The sequence below is a fragment of the Lepidochelys kempii genome, chromosome 7, assembly GCF_965140285.1.
Source record: "Lepidochelys kempii isolate rLepKem1 chromosome 7, rLepKem1.hap1, whole genome shotgun sequence".
Lineage (NCBI taxonomy): Eukaryota > Metazoa > Chordata > Testudines > Cheloniidae > Lepidochelys > Lepidochelys kempii.
The window spans coordinates 67,539,569-67,559,904 of NC_136386.1; the positions used below are offsets into that span (position 1 = coordinate 67,539,569).

The following is a 20,336-nucleotide window of genomic DNA, read 5'->3' on the forward strand; positions in this document are numbered from 1 at the left end:
AAGAGAGAGAAGGGAGGTCGAGAGGGAACTAACTCCTTCATGCAGGATTCCAGTCAAATTCTGATCAGCCTGCTGGGATATTGCATCAAGGAGGAACTGGTGACTATATGTCCAGAAAGAGAGAACATGTTAAGGACCCAGTCCTGCAAACACTTGCTTGTGGGAGTTACTTCACTCACACAAGTAATTCCATTCACTTCAAAGTGGGACTATTTATGTGAGTAATGTGCTGAATGGCTAGTTTAACCATCTTATTTTTTTTGGTGGGGGATCTAGAATACATAATTCTGAACATACTAATGTTCATACCACCTTTAAACAATAGCCAGTTGTTGGTTAGCCAAACACGTCGTCATTTGTTTTTTCAATTTTGCTTTTAGGCCCCATCACTCCCCAAGGGACAGGATTTTTGGCAATTCAGTCAGTCAGTGGCACAACGGTAGGTTTATTATCACAAAATGTTACTTGGCTCTTTCTGTAGATCATTGTATCAAACAGTGAATTTTTTTGAAAGCTTACGTATGTTTAAACAAGGATATGACAGGCTCTTAGAGAATCTTTTAAAATTTGTAAGGCACTCAGATACTGTGATGATGAGCATGGGATGAAGACCTAGAGAAGAAGCTAGATACTTCATTTGATAAAGGTTTGTATGGAGGGATGTATTCCTACTCCTGCTGGGCTGATATCCCAACTGTATAGGATAACCTCATTATAGTTAGACCAGATTAACTGAAAGGCAGTGACATACCTGATGCAAGAGTTTCTTTCCTGCACTGTGATTGATCTGAAATCCTGTTTGCCAAAAATATTACAGGTGTCCCTTCAACATTTTTATCAATGATGGTGGGCATACTATATTAAAGTACGTTTTTTGTTGTGTATACATTTTGTTGTGTATACATATGTGTAACACTTAGAGCACAGGTTCCCAACTGTGGGTTGCACCATCAGCAGATGGAGTTGCAGGTCCAGGGGATCAGTTTCAGCCTGCAAGACGATGCCATCTGCCCCCAAATGTCTCCAGACCCGCTTCATAGATGCTTCACCAGAAGAATGCCTTTTGTAGATCAGATGCCTCCTGGTGCGGCATTTGTGGAGCAGGTCCAGACATATTGCCTATGCGGAGGTGGCTCTGCGGATGCCAATTTGGGCATTTGCACCATCCAGCTGTGCAAGCATCCAGCTGAGGGACTTGAATGCAGAAGATCCTTATCTGTGGGCAGCAGCCTCATCAACAGAGCATCCTTTCTTCTCAAGCTGGTAGGAGCCTGCGCTAGCCTTTTCTGAGATGGAAATCGGCAGTGGCTTGTATGGGCCCTACCTTAGGGAGTTTATCTTCTTTTATGCCACTCTGAGCACCCTGTTGGCACTGAAGGATAAAGAATCATTGTAAGTCACTGTCTCTGTGCTACCCTAGTTTCACCACATGTGGCTTTCCTAAGTCCTGGCCTCATGTGCTTAACAGTGAATTCCTCTTTCTGCTCTGTGGTAAGAAGCACAATGGACTCATTTTTATGCATAATATCTGCTTCAACCTTCAGTAGTGAGTCTAGTGATGCAGTTATGAACAAAAAACAAGAAACCAAGAAAAATGCTCACAAATGTGAGGCTTTCTTTAATTATGGCGTCACCAGTGTTTTAGTCAAGAACGAAGAAAGGCCAAAATGCCTGGTGTGTTACACAGTGTTATCTTGTGAAAGCATGAAGCCTAATAAACTTAAACGACACTTGGAAACTCTTCACAAGGACCGCATAGGAAAACCAAGGTCATTTGTCCCGCTCCAGAAAGAACTTTCCCATCAACACGTGCAATTCGAGAGAGCCATGTCCATCTCTGACCAAGCTCAAAAGGCATTTGAGGGGAGTTACGACATCACACGGACCAAGAAGCCTCACACAATTGGAGTGACTTTGATTTTGCGAGCTGCAATTGATATAGTGAACATAATGTGCAGAGAAAACAAGGCAAACAATCTGAGCCATACCACTCCCCAATCCTTCACTTCAGCATGCTTTTGAAGTGATAGCAGCAGATCAGGAAAACACATGGCTGGATTATCCAGAAAACACGGATGCTTTTGCTCTTCAAGTTGATGTGAGCATGAGTGCATTTTTCAAAAGCCAAGAAATTGGCATGGGAGGGTGCAGATCTTGAAGACATTCTGTTCTGTCTCCCTCTTCCCGGACATGAGATACAATGTTTGCTGTGCTACATGCAAGACAAAAATATACCATGTGATCGCATGGTGGGCTTTTCCACAGATGGAGCTCCAGCTATGGCAGGCCACAAAGCAGGTCTGTGCGCCTCGGTAAAGAAAGTTGCTGTCTGCTGTGTGGATTCATTGCATAATTCACAGAGAACAACTGGCATCTAAAACTCTTTTGAGTCCAGAGCAAGGTGAAGTTTTGCAGCAGGTCTCATCTATTGTGAACTACATCAAGGCTCGCATCTCTCTGCAAAACTGTATGAAGAAATAGGGTCTGATCATGATGTGCTGTTGTTCCACACTGAAGTTTATGGTTCTCAAGAGGAAAAGTACTGGGATGATTTTTTCAACTGAGAGACGAGCTGCATGCTCATGCAATAGACTGCAAAAAGAGTGAATTATTTGATTTTTTTTTTTTGTGACCAAAGGGAGATGTGCCTTCTTGCCTATGTCAGACACATTTGGGAAATTGAATTAATTGAAAACATGCCTGCAAGGACACCCACACCCTTCAGCTGAGTATTAGAATCCCAGGATTCACGAAGAAAATTGTTTCCTGGAAGAATAATCTGTTGAAGACAAACTATGAATTCTTCCCACAGCTTTGCAAGTTCCTATCTGACAATGTAATTTTTCTGCCTCCCACACAGGTGATGTCTGAGCATCTCAGCCAGCTGGAGGAACGGTTTTCATCCTTTTTCCACGACTTGGATATGACAAAGTATAATTGCCCTTTCAGTGCAAGCCTGATGCCATGGACTTGCCAGCAGCTGAAATCAAATAGCTCATCGAAATTTCCTGTGATTGATTCTTGTGAGGAACATATGTCCAACTTTCTCTCCTGCAGTTCTTGTTCACTGTCAAGAATGAATATCCTGCACTCTCAAACATACATTGTGAAACTGATGGTGCTATTCACAAGCACATATTTGTGTGAAGCTGGGTTCAGCACACTTGTGTCCATCGGCTGGTATCAATCTACCTTTGACGTCACATTGGAGATTAGAGGTGCAATTTCCACCACGCCACCAAACTTTGAGAAGCTGTGTTTCAACTCGCAAGCCCATGTGTCACATGAGAGAGCATTAAATAAGATGCTTAATGTGTAAATTCCTTGGATGTTTTTGGCTGCTATGTTGCTGCCTGGGGTTATAGGAAAGAGTAAGTTTCAAAATGGGGTCACGCAGGCAAAAGGTTTGGAAACCCCTGACTTAGAACTAGAGTTGTGATTCTCAGCACGCACACACACACATACATGTGCTAGCTCTTGCTGACCTAGCATGCTAAAAATGAGTAGTGTGGCCACAGGAACTTAGCAGGGCCAAGTATGTACCCACAGGAATCAGCCGAGTTGGTTCTAGGCACAGCTAGCCTATGTTGCTATTTTTAGCATGCTAGCTCCATGAGAGCTTGTGCAAGTATATCTGTGTGAGGTGGGAATCACAACCCTAGCTCCAAGTGTAGACGTTCCTTTAATGTACGTACACTTGTTTGCACTTACACCACATATTAAGGAATGCCGATCGCTCCCTGGCTAGCCAGGTAGTATCTCTTGAGTGGTTGTTTTGTTAACCCTTAACCCAGCCCTAAGAGAAGTGCATGTGTGTCTTCTTTTATATGGCCTTCCTCTTTGGTTTTTAAATATTTAAAGGATATCTTCATACTGTCTCAACAAGAGAGGTATGATTGCTATTACAATACACACAAAGTCCCTTTGCTCTGAGCCATTCTGCATGTGTGTGCGTGTAAAATTCTTTTTCATGAAGAAACAGAGTGCAGAGTAGAGTAGAAAACGGGGGGAAAAAATCTTAAAGATGACTTTAAAATTAATTTGAATAGCCATTCCAAATAGCTCATTAATGGGTGCTAGGGATATGACATTGGCAGTAACTCAGCCAGTTTTCATGAAGTTGATTTTAGTTTGCCATGCTGCAGCGCTACTGTTAGTTGTAAAGTCTGTGAACTCTGGCTATGGCATGTAATGAAATAGTACCTGTCAAGTGAGTTCTTCAGTCGCTGGCAGTAGGATTGTTGTTCTACACATTTAATGATCTATCAATCATCTATATGTTGTATATTTCAGCCTGATTTCCGGATAGCTGCCACAGGAGTCGTGCTTGATTTAGATAAATCCATAACAGTTGTGAAGAAATTAAAGCTGACTGGTTTTCCATTTAAAATTTACAAAAACACATCATTTATTAAGGTATGTGTGTGTGCTGTAATCTTGCTAGAATGAAGGAAATGCAACTTGGGGCTCAGTTCATCAGTCTCTTTAAAGTAATGGAAATTTTGCTCATTTTTTTTAAGTATATTCAATAAGTTTTGTAAAAGTATTTTACAGGGAATATAAATTATTATGATCTCCATTAGCCAAACCTCACTCTTCTAAACTCTGTTGTGCCAAATACAGTACTGTCTTCCAGAGGGTTTCGTAAAAGTGGGGTGTGGATAATCAGTTGGCCAGCTTCCCCAGTGTCTGCCATCTCAGCAGTATGTTAACCCAGTCTTTTCCTTCTCCAGCAGGGTTTAATCCTATAGCATTTACAAACTGCAGGATGGAAACTGAGCTCCTGCAGAAATTAAGACTTCCTGTACAGTTGTGGAGCTAGCTGGGGGAGGAGGTGGTGTAATACTGAGTTTCCAATGAGCCAAACAGCTTTGGTGAAGCCTGCAGGCTACCTTAAACAGAGCTTTAGGTTAGGCGATTTGGGGCTTGAGCCTGCAAGTTGCTGAGCACTCTGCACCCAGTCCAACAAAGCACTCAATCCCTCACTTAACTTTAAGACCATGAGTAATCCCACTGATTTATTGTATTTTATAAATGCAGAAACTCTTGTCCTAGAATGCTGCATTATATTAGATACTCTCCCCCCGACGCCTCCCAGTGATTTAAGCCAGTTACACCTTACAAGATGCCTGCCAAATGTTATGTTATGGCAAACAAATCTTTGAAGGAGAAATGGGCAGATGCTTTTTAACTCGTTCATGGTTGAGATGGATGGGTGCAAAGGTGAAAACCTGGATTTATTGTTAAGAAATTTTACCTCTATTTATATGGTGTAAATTAGATAGTTTTTAGTTAGATGGCTATCTTAGAGGAAAAAAATAATCACGATCATAGATACTTAATGTGATCAGTGTCAGTATAAATTTAAGAACAACAATTTATGATCTCAGTTCCCTGTTTATGATAAACCACTTGGGGATGATTGTGCTTTTGTGGCCTACACAGGTCTGTGTAGAGAGTGGTAGGATTGTATTTTATTCATAATAAACATGCCATCTTTAATAAATGATCTATAATCTTTGTGTTTCACAGGGAATGTTCAATTCTCCATTGGAAGTGGCTAAATTTGAAGGGGCGGCCATTCGCACTGTGAGTGGTATTCGAGGACAGATCAAAAAGGCTCTTAGAAAACCCGAAGGGGCGTTCAGGGCAACATTTGAAGACAAGCTGCTGATGAGTGGTGAGCAGCATTCCCCAAAAAAGAGATTATCATCCCATGCCTTTTCTCCTCCTTCCCCAAGAATGGAAGCACCATTTGTATTCTTGAATCTCTAATAACCTAAATGTGAATTCAGAGAGAACAGAATCTTTTGATTATTTATCACATGTGGTGATGAATGTGTGTGTGATAAAGAGTTTCACTTATGTTGGTTCTTTTCAATTATGCTGCTGTTGAGAATAATAGGAAATACAGATGAAGAACATCTATTAGGTGACCTATTTCTGCCCTCAGTGTTAGTTTATTTTGTAAACTATATTCTGGAGAATTTAGAACTCTGTTTGCCTAGAGAACTCAAGCATATGCTATATATAGTGGTGTGAGTGCTAGAAAGGGATTTTTATTATAAATCAGCGGAGAGTTGATAGCCCTTAATCAGAGGGTTTTCTCTCATCTGATGTGTGATGACAAAGCAGATGTTTAATTTTTAGTGATCTGCTGGGGATTCCCTACTGGACTGCAGTCGGATGATATGTGCATCAGGTCACTGTGCCCTATGCTCTTTTCTCATATGATTGTAGTTACACCATATTGAATTTGTGCTCCTGGAAAATAATAGCAGCATATAGTTTGGCTTTGAAAAGCATGTAGAGGGAAGACTAATTATTTGGATATGCTGCTACTAATAGGCACAATCTATACGTGACCTCCTTTGCTATAGATCATTATATGTTTTTTTAATCAGGTAGGAATATCTAGTACAGTGATACTGAACTTGGGACTCTTCAGGAATATGCTTCTCTTTGGGAACTTGTATGCAGGTTTTGAGGAATCCAGAGGTATTAATACATGCATTGCTCTGCCTGATGTTCTAGAGCAGAGATGGGCAAACTATGGCCCGTGGGCCACATCCGGCCCGCGGGACCCTCCTGGCTCGGGAGGGTAGCCCCCTGTCCCTCACCTGCTGTTCCCCCTCCCCCGCAGCCTCAGCTCAGCTTGGATAGAGGGCAGGGGAGTTTGGGGTGGTGGTCAGGGGGCGGGGAACAGGGGGGTTGAATGGGGGTAGGAGTCCGGGGGGGGCAGTCAGGAAGGAGAGGGGGGTTGGATGGAGTGGCGGGGGGGGGCAGTCAGGGGAAGGGAGTCCGGGGGTGGTCAGGGAGCAGGGGGTAGTGGATGGGGCAGGAGTCCCAGGGAGGCCATCAGGGGGCGAGAAGCAGGGAGGCGGTCAGATAGGGGGCAGGGGCCAGGCCATGCCTGGCTGTTTGGGGAGGCACAGCCTCCCCTAACCAGCCCTCCATACAATTTTGGAAACCCAATGTGGCCCTCAGGCCAAAAAGTTTGCCCGCCCCTTTTCTAGAGACTGAGGATAAGAAGAGTGTTCCTCTTGTAAAATAGAAGTTAATTTAGTGTGCAGTTTGCAGTTCAGTTGACTTCCTTATTCAAATGTCTATCTGTAGCATGGATACAGTAAACCACATTGTCAAAAGCTAAGTGATCATGTTCTTTCCTTTCAGATATTGTCTTTATGCGGACATGGTATCCTGTTTCCATCCCAGCCTTCTATAACCCAGTAACATCCTTGCTGAAGCCAGCAGGTGAGAAAGATACTTGGACAGGAATGAAGACAACTGGCCAACTGAGGCATGAACGGGGCATCAGACTGAAGCAAAACAAAGATTCCCTCTATAAGGTATCTTCTATATTCTTGCAATCTGCGTGTTAAAATATGTGTGTGTGGCCTCCGCTGCTCCTAAAATCAATGTAAAATTAAGTGCAATATACGTGTGTGTGTGTGTATGTATATGTGTGTGTGTGTGTGTGTGTACATCTCGTCACTCACAGAAGAGCTGGCATGGCCCTTCTTGGGTGGTATGCAGAAAAGCTGTGGGGGATCGAGGTGATGAGTTGGATGGTGGATCAATGAGAGTTTACAAAGTGACCCATGAAAAATTGGAGAACCAGTGGGACATCCCAATTAAATGGCATTGGATTAATATAGGTAGACTTCTTAATTACCACAAAGACATTTTTCTTGGATGGCAAAGCTAATATCCAGAATCTCTTAAAAGCACATCATAGGATTTTTTGAAGACCTATAAATGATAGGGGCTTTGGTTTTACATCTCACCCAAAAGATGTAATGAGACACAGTTAAGGCTATAATTTTGTCACATAGGTCATGAAAGTCACAGAATCCGTGACTTCCAAAGACCTCCATGACTTCAGCCCTGGTGGCTGGGAGCTGCAGGGTCCCACAGCTTCCCGCAGTGGCAGGGAGTTGTGAGGTATCCTTGCCTCCTGAGGCTGTAGGCCACCATGGGCAACGGGGCTACCTTGCAACTTCCCAGCCCCTGTGGCGGGGGCAGAGGTACCCAGTTAGCTCCCCAACCACCTCGGCTGGGGGCCCTGGAACTCTGAGCCCCCACGGGTGGTGGGGGCCCTGGAGCTCCCGGCCACTTTTCAGCTGCCCAGCCCTTTCCCATTTTATCATGGATATTTTTAGTAAAAGTCAGGGACAGGTCATGGGCTTCCATTAATTTTTCTTTATTGTCCATAACTTTTACTAAAAATATCCATGACAAAACCTTAGCCTTAGGTTCACCTGTACCATTCTACTATGTCTGTCATCCCCAGCCAAGGGCAAGAATGACAGAGAACTCATTTTATTTGAAATGTAAATGTGCACAGGAAAAAATAGAAATACGTTATAGAAATACGACTCTTACGTGTGTGTGAAATTTGTTTTTTCAGCCAATAGTGAGGGAGAAGAAGCATTTCAATAAGCTCCACATTCCTAAAGCACTCCAGAAGGCACTGCCATTTAAGAACAAGCCTAAGAATCATGAGAAGAAAGCTAAGCCTACAAAGGACCAGTGGAGACCAGCGGTTATCAGGGAGCCTCATGAAAAGAAGGTAAATATGTTTTATTGTGAAATTAACTCTTCCTGTTTAAGATTGTGTTGCTTGGATCATGTATGACTCTTAATTTAGTTTTAGGATCACTGAAATGTGCAGCTATTGCCAAAAATTTGTTCCTGAGATTATATCTTGCCTCCAGCCATCATTCCATCTCTGTATGTGGTACATAGCAGAGCTCTATGCTGAATTGGTCCTGAGCAGACTACAGAGCAGATGGTTGCTAGGAATTGTTGTACTAGATCATGTATGACAAAAGTATGTCTCCCCAATTCTCCTAGTATGTCTTAGTCGTAGTATTCTCAAGATGTTTAGGTCACTGGTGTGCAGTTATGGGAGTTTTAGGTATATAATTGCCTGCTTCTCTTTGCTCTTACATTTGCCATCTATTAATAGTAAAGAGAGGCTTTGAACACAAATAAAGAAATTGTGATGATGCAGGATTTGGGGAAAGATAGAGGGTTTGTAAGGACGGGAGGATGTAAACCTCAGTTTAGCCTTCCTGTAACATTAAATAATCTTAATAATAACAATAATAATAATAATGATGCACAACACTTTTCAATAATACCTTCAATGCAAGGATCTCAAAATAGCTTCATAAATAATAAGTAAGCCTCTTAATGTTCCTAGGATTAGGCATGGTAATTATCCCCATTTTACAAAGGTGTGAAACAGAGTCACAGTGAGAGTAAGTGATTTGCCCAGTGTCTCGGATCCTGACACTGTTCATTAAATAATATCTTTAACTCATGGTTCCCCAGGGGTTAAATTTGTTCTTTCTTTTGGAAACCGTTCTGTGGCTCACCTCAAATGTAACTATTTGTATATTTAACTGTTTGTTTTCTCTTTCAACCAGATATCAGCCCTACTTACTGCTTTGGGTACTGTGCATAGCTACAAAATAAAGAAGGCCAAATTAAACCATCATCAGCACCGTAAAGATTACCTCAAAAGGAAGCACAAGGAGGAGGAAGAGAAATTTAAGAGGCAAAAGGAAGCCAAGAAAAAACTCTTTCGAATTATGGGACAGAAGGAGAAAAAAAGGCAGAAATCAAGTTTGAAGGGATCTGGTGAGAGAGAGAAGTGAGTTTCTGGAGGTCTCATCAGATCTAAAATGGAACTGGAGGATAGTTATCTCTGCAGTACCTACAAACATCTAGTCAAAAGACAATATCTGAAACATGCCTTGGAATAAACTGAACTTGCTATTGAGAAGACAAGGGGAAAAATATTAATATGACTTCTTATCATTTGGAAATGCATATAAATAGAAGTTATAAATTATTATTTGGGGGGGGGGGAGCGTAAATCTATTGGAGAACTGTCCCCTTAGTATTTCCATGCAGTTACATCCATACAGCATGCTCTGCAAGCAACCATTAAACTATTTTAATGTTAATTATTGAATGTCATTCATTTATGAATGGACCACCTTGATTTCAATGGACTGCTCGTGGAGTAAGGTGCTACTTAATGTAAATAAGGGCGTCAGAATCTGTCTCTGGGTTGGTAATGCTCAGGCCTGGTCTACACTAGAAAAGTCAGCGTAACTACATGGCACAGGGGTGTGAAAAATCCACACCCTTGAGAGGCATTGTTAAGACAGTACAAGTCCCTGTGTAGACAGCACTAGGTCGACTTCTGTCGACCGAGCTACCGCCTTTCAGGGAGGTGGACAGGAGAGGTCTGCCCATTGGCATAAGTACTGTCTACTTTGAAGCGCTGCAGCCTCTGTGATGTTCTGAGTGTAGACAGGTCTTCAGTCTTTTCCTAATTCTGCCCTGCAGCAGAGCTACTGTGAAAAGGCAGGACGCTCACTAATCCACAACAGCCACATCCTGGAGAGAGCAGGGTGCGTTATTTGGCTTTGGTGTTACAGTAAATGCCATGGAAGTAGTCACTTCCATATATCTGGGTCTTGCATTCCTGAACTCGAGCACCACAGAAGTACTTCCCATATGCCTTCCGCTATAGTTCAAAGCCAAGTGTTCAAAAGAAAAAATGATTCACCAGCATCCTGCCCCTGGACGGTGGCTAGAACCATGCATGCATACTCCACAACTTGTGCAAGTACTTTGGGACCTGTCTGTCTGGGAGCAAAAGGTGTGATTTTTTTTCCCCCCTCACCAATCAAGTTGGCTTAGTTGAGTTAGGATAACTCTATTGAAAACACCCTTAATGCTCATGTCTAACCAGCTCAATTGATCGTAATGATACTAAACTGCCTACATGGTGGTGGTGGGGAGGGAAGGTCGAAGGGGGTTTTCAGTCATGTTAAAATAACTCAGTTGGAAAAAACCCAACACCTTTTGGGCTATGTGGACAAAGCATTAAATTGTAAGCTCTTAGTAAGATAGAGGGGACTATTTTCATTTTGTCATGTATAGCACCAAACATTGCTGGCACAAAGCTAATGATAATGCTTCCTCTCCCAGCTGGCAGTGGTCAGATAAAATTTTGGGATTATAATCTTTTGGGGTCTCATTCAGAGATGAGATCTTGTTTCCTCAAACTGAATTTCCTCATTATTTTTATTTTATTACTGCAGAGATCCCAATCAGGATCAGGGCTCCCTCGTGCTCACATTGTCCATAAAGGCATTATATTGAATGGGGTGGTTGTGGATTTTCATGTGAGCATTTAACATTCTAGGATTCTCTTAGTTAATCTCACCATGTTGGGGAAAACTTTTAGTATTGCAGTTCTAATGCATCTATTGTTCACGAGAGGTGGAAACCAGGCCTCTGTGAAAATATAACTATTTTCTTCACATGAAATGAAAAGTGCCTAGGTATGAGAAGAGGGGGGTTCACTTCGAAATAAAAGCAGACCCTCTCTGCTGAGTAGTTGAGTGGCCACCCTTAGATTTTTACCATGCAGCTCATGACGGTTCATCTGAAGCATGGAGGAGTGACCCACTGTTATTTTATTAGTGTCCACTAGTGGTTCCAGCCTCATTGTTCTAGGCACTGTACAAACATATAACAGTCCCCACTGAGACTTCAGATCAGGATGCATGTACCATCAAACCTGAAGTTTGCATGCTGCCATCTGTAGCTTCCACAAGCCACTCCTCTGCATTCTTCTCTAATTTATGCCAATTAGATGTAGCCCTTGGGTCCTGTCAGGTTACCAGTGCAGCCCCTGCCTGCACGTTTTTCTTTATTAAAGGTAAACATGGGAACCTAAAGTTGTGAACTGTTTCTGAACTCTGATCACGACACACTGAAGTGTGTAAAGCTTTGCTGATAGTACCTTTGCTGAAGAAGAAGAAAAAGGAGAAGAGAAGGACTGCAGTTGTGTTTTTCCTTGTGGTCAGATCCACTCAGAGCACTGGTCCAGGTAAGAAAACGTGTTCTGTGGCAGGCCAATTCCAAATGTGTGTTCTGATTAGGCTTATACTATTTTTTTTCCTATGCAGCCTCGATAAATATTGTCTAATTCAAAAGATGAGCAAATCCATTAATTTAAACAGATGCTTCCATATGAACAAACCAAATACACCTCAGTTATATATAAGGTGGGACACAGCACGCTAAATTTTTGAAAGGACCCATTTTTTAATTCTTAAATTACTCATAAATTCTCAAATTCATTTAAAGTAAGAGCTCTTCTTTTCCCAGAGTTGCAGTGTTTTAACTAAAGGTATGGTTTATCTGAACTGGGACATAGGAAACTTGGGCTTTATTCCTGGCTCTGCCACTGGCCTGCTGGGTGACCTGGAGCAAGTCTCTTCTCTGTGCCTCAGTTTTCCCATCTGTAAAATGGGCATAATGATACTGGCCTACCCGCCATTCCACCTTTTATTAAGCACACTGAGATCTATGGATGAAAAGCAGTATATAAAAAATAGGTTTCATTTTTTTATTGAACTGGTGCAAAAGGCTGAATAGTCTCTACATCAACACAAACCCCTGGTTTATATCAATTTAGCTTAAATTAGTTTAAACTACCCTGCAATAAATCATTCTTAAACTGACCTATGTTTAAAAATATCTTTAAGTAAAACTGATGTAACGTGTGTGTTTGGGGAGGGTAAATTGTATCCATGTTAAACCAAAAGGTAGAACTGCTTTAAGTGGAAAACTCAACTCCACCTTAACTATGAAAGTGTAACTACCTCCATAATAGAGAAAAAACTATTTTAAAATCACCAGTAGAGCCTTTTTATTTTGGAAATTTATGAGGGGGAACATATTAAGTAACCATCAAGGCAGATTTGTTTTTCATTGTTTTGGACTTCAGGGGGCCCCCACTTTTATGATGATAGAGAATCTGGCCAAGTTCCAATACATTTGTTAATTGTTCCTGTGCTTTGATTTAGTATGCTCTAAGGTAGGTCCCTATAAATCCCTGCCTATAACATGAGGGAAGTGTGACACATAACATATAGATTAAAATGACCATGGAAAATAATGGCTATAGTACAGCCTTTGCACAGCAGGGAGAGCACATTAATACTTTATGTACCAAAAGTGAACAGAGCCTTGGTCGCATGCAACTACATGGTTTTCATTCTAAAGGACTGGAAGATATTTCTTTTTAATAACAATGGCCTCTAATATACTACTTTGGCCTGTTTTTCACATTCAAATGTTTTAGTTTTCTCTCCATGGAATAGGAGAGGGAAGTGGCTTGTTCTCAAATGTTCTGTAATGCTAGAGGGGGGCTAAATTCTAAATGGGTCCCTGGTGCGACACCATTGATGCTGGTGGACTTGCAGCTGAGAGTGATTTGGCCCAGTTCTGTGAGAACACCTGGGAAGCTTTCTGAAAGGAGTAAAACTGCTGGTCATTCTCTGGGCCTGGAGAAATGAAGGGCTTCATGCTACACTGGAGAAACCACCAAAGTGGAAGGGGAATGCCCAAAGTTTGTACTTGGGGAGTTTATTCCAGATTCTCGGGGGGGCAGAGGGGAGGGTTGGTTTTGCTCCCATTCAGAATGGGCACAGAGTTTGACATTTGAACACAGGTGATTCTTGTGGAGACCTTGTGCCTCTGCACTGGCCCTTACCTACTGTGCTTTCCGCTAGCATACTGCCCTCGCTCCCCTGACCTCTGCTGTGCTGTCATAGCCTGGCAGGAGGTGCACAGATGGGTTACTCCTGACTCAGCATTCACTCTTCTTGGTTTGGCATTGGGCTTGAGAGGGAAGAGGGTGGCAAAGCCCAGCCAGCCCCCTGCTCTAGCCTAGCCTTTCCCACATACAGAGCCTGAACGCTGTGATACACCTGCCATGTGTGCGGGTGGGGCATATCATGGAACAGTTGCTCCCCAACCCGTTCTGTGCCCTATGGGCCAGAATCCACAGGTCTAGGCTTCTCTTGGCTCCCTTCAGTAGAGATGGGAACACTTAGCCCTAAATTAGACAGCAAAAATGGCCTTTTTATGGGGCCGTTTCACAAATTGACTACCTTTTATCTAGCATGTTATCAAATATGGACTATACTTGATAGGGCAGGATATTTGCAGATGTTTCCAGGAGACATGTGGTAGGATCAGTCTTGATGAACATCCTCTCTGTACTGTACTAGGTAACGAACAGAAGCTTGACCAGGCTCTGATCACATTTCACGCTCACCTACCTGAAACAATCAGCCTCCTCTGTGTGTCTGAAGATTGTTACAAGGTAAGAACTATCTCTGTCACAAGAATAATGTCTCAGTAATATATGGCGGGGAGAATGTTACAACAAAGCCTGAGTTATCTGAGAGACTCATTGGCTATGTTCCTACCCGTGATAGAACAAGGGTCCACAGCTGTTCTTATCTTGAGTAAACATGGTGAATGTCACAGGAGGTACAAATAACAAGCAATTTTGCTCATGCCTAATCCCCAGGCAAATGTAACAACAACCACCCTTTTACACGTTTTCCACATGCAAATCTTCCAAGTCAATACACCATCCAGCTCTCTGGGAGATGGAATAAAATATGTGCTGTGCAATCCATTTGTATTGATGCATCCAGCTATATAAGTTTGGAACCAAGGGGAGACATTCCAGCCCCAATCAGCATTTGGGAGATTTTTATTTTAAACCCATTATGTTTTTAAAATTGGAGAGCTACTCTGTAATGACAAGAAATTATGAAATAAAAGACCCACCCACATGGCAGAGCAAACCTAGTTAATGGATGCAGTATTTAAGCACATTTCAAGGGTTTCCCCTACAGTGGAGAAACTATCATAGAAACATATATATCATAGAATATCAGGGTTGGAATGGACCTCAGGAGATCATCTAGTCCAACCCCCTGCTCAAAGCAGGACCAAGCAGCAGTTTTTGGCCCAGATCCCCAAATGGCCCTCTCAAGGATTGAACTCACAACCCTAGGTTTAGCAGACCAATGCTCAAACCACCAAGCTATCCCACCCCTGTTAGAAGACTGTTAAAACACAGTATCCTGCTGATGTAATTAAAGCATAGGTTGACCTTGTTCGTGTAGGAGTGTGAAAGAAACCCCTCCCTCCCTGAAGCAGGGGCGGCCCTAGACTAGCTGCCAGCAACTGGCGCCCTAGGTGAACCATGCAATCGGCACCCTCAACCCCAAACCCAAGGGCAGATCTAGGCTGACGTTTTTGGTAAACTGGGAAACATTTTGCCCCTTTTTTCCTTTTAATGTTTTTTATGCTTTTTTTTTTTTTTAAAAAAACAGAGGCTTAATTATTAGGTTTGTCCGTCCGTCTGTCCAACCAATGTTTCTGAGATCAGATAAAATAGACACACAAACTTTTCATAACAGATTTGTACACGACCTAGATGATGATTCAGTCCGATTTCAAATATTAAATTAAAAATGTTAATTATAATTATTATTATTACAAATCCAAAATCCTCCATTAGGCTACCCTGCTTTAACTGCCATTACCACCACATCCAATATAGAAAGAAATAAGAAAATTCTTCAATGAACTTTAATCTGTATTTACAAAACACTCCGAATAAAAAAAACACTGCTTTTAAAACATGACTTTTCTTGCTTTAAGTTTTGAAAATTCAGTCACAAGTTCTTTTAGATCCAGTTTTCCAGCTATTTCATGCTCTATTGACATTGTGGCAAGTCCAACAAGTCTCCCTTGCTCCATTGTTGAACACAGATATGTTTTTATCAATTTTAACTTTGAGAAGCTATGTTCCCCACTAGCTACAGAAACTGGCAAAGTTAAAAGAATGCATAGAGCTATAAAAATGTTTGGAAAACTGTCTGAGAGTTTATTTTCATAAACAAACTTCAGTACTTCTTCAGGAGTGGAATGTTTCTTAAGTCCTCTTGAAAAAGCCTGATGCTCACTACACAAATCTGTAGCATCAATGTCTTTTGAATTTTCATAAGTCAATGCCAACTCCAGTTTTATACAAAATTATTTTATCTGTTTTGCTGTTTTCTTTTGCAAGCTGTGGATATCCTATAGAAAGCCAAATGCTGACTCTAGCTTCTGCATCTGTTGAAATCTTTCGTCAACCCAGTGAATAACAGTATCAAGGACTGCAAAGTAGAAATTCACTTTGAACCTTTGTTTTGGGTTCTGGGTGTGTGTCGGCCTTCATACAAAAACTGTGGTTTCTTTTGCCGAATGCGAACTGGCTCTGGTTCAAATTCTGTCAGAAAGTCTATTTCTTCAGCAAGCTCGAGAGAATCTACTGGTATTCTTTCGAACCCTTCATCACTTCTGAATTTCTCCAGAATATTTTTAGTTTGCTGCAGTTTTTGAATAGCAGAATGTATGTTCAAGTTCTTTTCCTGAAGCTGCTTACTAGTGAGGCTAATCTCAAAAAGGATATTATACCACAAAATGAGTCAAGTCACAAATTTGAACTTGGAAAGGCCATTTGCAAGAGCTTCTGCATCTGAACGTGCCATATTGCCGGATGATCCAGTAAAGGTAGTATCATCAGAAATTTCAATTAGGGCATCATAAATGTTTCCAAGTTCATAGCGAAGAGATTTCAAAGCATCAGTGCGACTCTCCCATCTTGTCTGACTAAGTGGTTTCACAGTTAGAGAATTCACATGGCGAGTCAGAATCTCCCTACGGCGTGCTGAGCCTGAGAAAAACACATAAACACGTTACACCAGGCCAAAGAAACTGCTTGCCTCCAAACAGCATCTCGCAGCATCATTGACAACCAAATTCAGAGAATGTGCTCTGTAAGGAATGAAAAAGGCCCTAGGATTGATTTCCATCATTCTCCTTTGCACACCATTGTCTTTACCCTTCATATTACTCCCATTATTGTAGCCTTGGCCATGTAAGTTTTCAGCAGATAATGACATTGTTTCAGGCTCTTGTAGAATAGTTTCAGTCATAAATGCTCCAGTCATCTCCTTCAGTGGTACGAAACCCAAAAAATGTTCCTTTATGAGTACTTCAACGTTATCTTCATCTGCAGACTTTTCCCTATCCACAAAACGAATGACCATCGTCATTTGTTCAACATGACTCACATCTGGTGTACAGTCCAGTATTATTGAAAAGTATTTTGCAGAATGGGCAATTTTCTTTTTAATGGCATTTGCTATTATCAGTTCATTCTGCATATTTTTTTCTAAGTAATGAACCTGTGTTTCATGATCAGTTATTTTACGTAGATGCTCCTTCATGACTGGATCAAACAAAGTTGGTATTCAAAAAATTTTAAAAAGTTTCCATTACCTGGAGTGTATAAATTTTCATTTCTACCATGGCTGTGGAATGCTAAATTTTGCCCACCAAGAACTCTCACTAAAGTAATCAGATGCTCTAATATTTGTTGCCAATATTCTTCTTTTTCCTTGATCACACGTAAATTTTCTTCTTTGATAGTTTTTCCTTTTTTCAATTGTAATTCAAGGTCTTTCCAATTTTGAAAATATTCCAAATGTTCTGTACTTCTTCATGTGAAGAGAAAATTGAAGATATGTTTTTCCAGTCCTTCAAATCATTTTCAGTAAGTGATGTACTAATTGCTTGATTTCTAAATAACTTGCAACAAAAGCAAAACACAGAGTCCTTCTACACTGAATATTGTAACCAGTTTCTATTAATTTCTTCCCCATTACTGAGTTTCCTCTTGTAATGCTGAGCAGATAATTTTCTTTTGTTTTCATCCTTAGGGAAGGGGAATTCATGAACTTGTTCGGGTCCATGTTCCATGAGAATTTGCCGCACACTCTCATCACATCTGAGCCATGAAGCTGGGTCCCCGTACTGTAACTTGTTTGTAACTTCCTCATCCTTTCTTCCTTCTACTTCATTTACTTCAATTTCTGCATGTGTCTCTGAAGGTGAATAAATTTTCTCCACTTCCATATCAGTCTGATGCTGTGAGTTGCCGTCATCTTGAGTTTCCAAACTGCTTTTCTGTGGATGTGCGCTACTTTCATCTCGAAGTAGTATATCTTCATCTTGATGTTCCAAACTGCTTCCATGTAAATGCGAGCTAACCTCCTCTCCAAGTAAAATTCCTTCATCTGGATGCTGTGAACTGCTTCCATCTTTATTTGGATTAAAGAGAAGATATTTCAGGAAAGATCCCTGCTATTTTGCTTGGTCCTTTTCCTTCTCAGCCTTTCATTTGTGGTACTCCACTCCTGAGGGTTTTCTTTTTCCTCTTTCTGCCATGGGGTATTTGAATATTGTTATGTACTGTGCTCCTGACGGCAAGCATTATCGCGTTAAGGATGGCTGACACACCCACCACATAGCTGACGATTTAAACCACATTGCAGCCATCCCAACACGTCGTTTCACTGCTAAAAGGTTCAGTGATTAGTAACATACACTCACTTACCTATTAAAACAGTTAGTTACAGCATTTACATGGAAACAAAATGACCTTTTTCGACATGATAACCTGACACCGATTGTTTGGAAAGTTATCCCCTTCCTCGCGGTTACCCGCTTGGAGTGTGACATCATCACTTTCATAGTCTATTAAGCATTAATGCTGTTACTTTTCTTTTATGGACCTTATTTATTACATGTGAACCAGTTATAACAAAGAAAAGTTCATAATTATACCGCCCAAAAATAACACTAAGGTTTAATAACACTTAAAGATACCCACATTTTGGATTTATAATGCTGAAAGTCGTTATTTTCCACAGCATTCGCTCAATTCTTAACCATCTACCTGCAACGTGTGTTAAAATGACCATTTGACGTGTATCAACTCGTGATATCTCTGCTCTACATGAATTTCTGGCTATGCGACCTTGATGTATATTCAAGTTAGGTGTCACTAGCATTGTAGCTTCTGCGGCTGGTGGATGTGTTTCATTGTGGCTGAGTTTTTGCTTATCAAAATTGCGGAGTGGGTCATCTTGACCCTACATCGCAAATCGAAAAAAATGTTGCTAAAATATTATTTATTTTTTGCAGTAAATAAAAGATTTGACATACTAATAAATTCTCAGAAATGTAGAGAAATGAATTATAATTCATATTCCCTCCGTACGCACACGGGAATTGAAACAATGACAGCTTCGTTATTTTATTTTTTCATCTTTTTCATGTTTTTTCATTTGATTTTTTTTCCCTAGAATTTGGCGTGCCATTTAATTTGGCACCCGAGGTGAACGCCTAGTTCGCCTATATGCATGGGCCGCCCCTGCCCTGAATGACATATAAGCTTTGCCGGCATAAGTGGTAGTGTGCACAGCACTATGTCAGTGGGAAAACTTCTCTCACCAACACAGCTCCCACTGCTCGTGGAGGTGGTTTTATTATGTTGATGGCAGAGCTCTCTCCTGTCAGCACGAGCGGCTACATGAGCGCTCTTACAGCAGATCAGCTGCACCGGTGCAGCTGTGCTGCTGTAAGCTCACGAGTGTAGACCTGGCCTTAAACATGTCTTAGCTGGGTCTCCAAACTAAGACAAGGTTCTGGTATAATTTAGGGATACAGTTAAAAACACGGGCCTGGTTTTCATAAAGGCTGAGCACCCACAACTCCAAATGAAGTCTGTGGGAGCTACAGGTATTCTACACTTCTAAAGATCAGGCCTATGGTTTGTTCCTATCTACACTGTACTGTGTGTTTTAAGATTCTTTGAAGGAGATAGCACAGCACCTATTGCAATTAGGCATATTAGATATTGCTTTCTCTGGAACCAAGCTTAAACACCACCCTTGCTCTAGTTTTAAGGTCACTGTTGATGAAGCCTTATATTCACAAACACCAGTCTTAATATGTTGTCTGTTTTAATGTATTGTGCCCTAAATTATTGGGTTTTGAGAACAGAATCTATTAGGAAGCTTAATGGAGCACCTCATTCCAATTATAAGAGATGCATTGGTGGGAGAAATTGAAATGCATAGAAGATGAATGTGTTAAATAGTTGCCGAAAATGAGGCAATAGCTTTAAATTAACCCTGTACATAGGAGTACCTTGCTACAGGATGGTGCAAAAATGTGGTGTCAAATTACAGAACAGAAGAAACAGGGGTTCAGTATGTAAATGATTAGAAAAGGCAGATAACAAAAATATACCCACAACTTTTGCACAAGCCAAAATCCTTCTCCAAGATAGCGTTCACAGTGCTTTGGCCTTGGCTTTGCCTTGACTCTTACCACATTGGGCTACACCCTCTTATTTTGGCTTTTCCCCATCTCCTGACTGGAAGACTTTTGTATAGTAAATTGATATGGCAACATATTCATATATCAATGACCCTAGTTCAGTGTATCCAGAACTGCTGGATTTAAAAGCAGGGGTTTCTACTGCTAAACAAGCAGGTCCATTAGTTCCCATGGCAGTAGTGGATTCACAAACCTCT

The 20,336-nt window shown here is 41.3% G+C and overlaps 1 protein-coding gene across 5 annotated transcripts in view; it reads left to right on the plus strand.

Moving 5' to 3' along the window:
* The window catches only part of BMS1 (BMS1 ribosome biogenesis factor), a 40,020-nt gene extending 30,043 nt beyond the window's left edge, over positions 1 to 9,977 (plus strand). For all 5 annotated transcript variants that reach the window (XM_073353246.2, XM_073353243.2, XM_073353248.2 and 2 more), the window contains 6 exons: positions 381 to 439; positions 4,294 to 4,416; positions 5,533 to 5,680; positions 7,174 to 7,349; positions 8,411 to 8,572; positions 9,435 to 9,977. In XM_073353246.2, the coding sequence (XP_073209347.1) occupies positions 381 to 439; positions 4,294 to 4,416; positions 5,533 to 5,680; positions 7,174 to 7,349; positions 8,411 to 8,572; positions 9,435 to 9,665 (899 nt within the window). In that variant the 3' untranslated portion in view covers positions 9,666 to 9,977. The remainder of the gene's footprint in view (positions 1 to 380; positions 440 to 4,293; positions 4,417 to 5,532; positions 5,681 to 7,173; positions 7,350 to 8,410; positions 8,573 to 9,434) is intronic.
* The last annotated feature ends 10,359 nt before the right edge of the window (positions 9,978 to 20,336 follow it).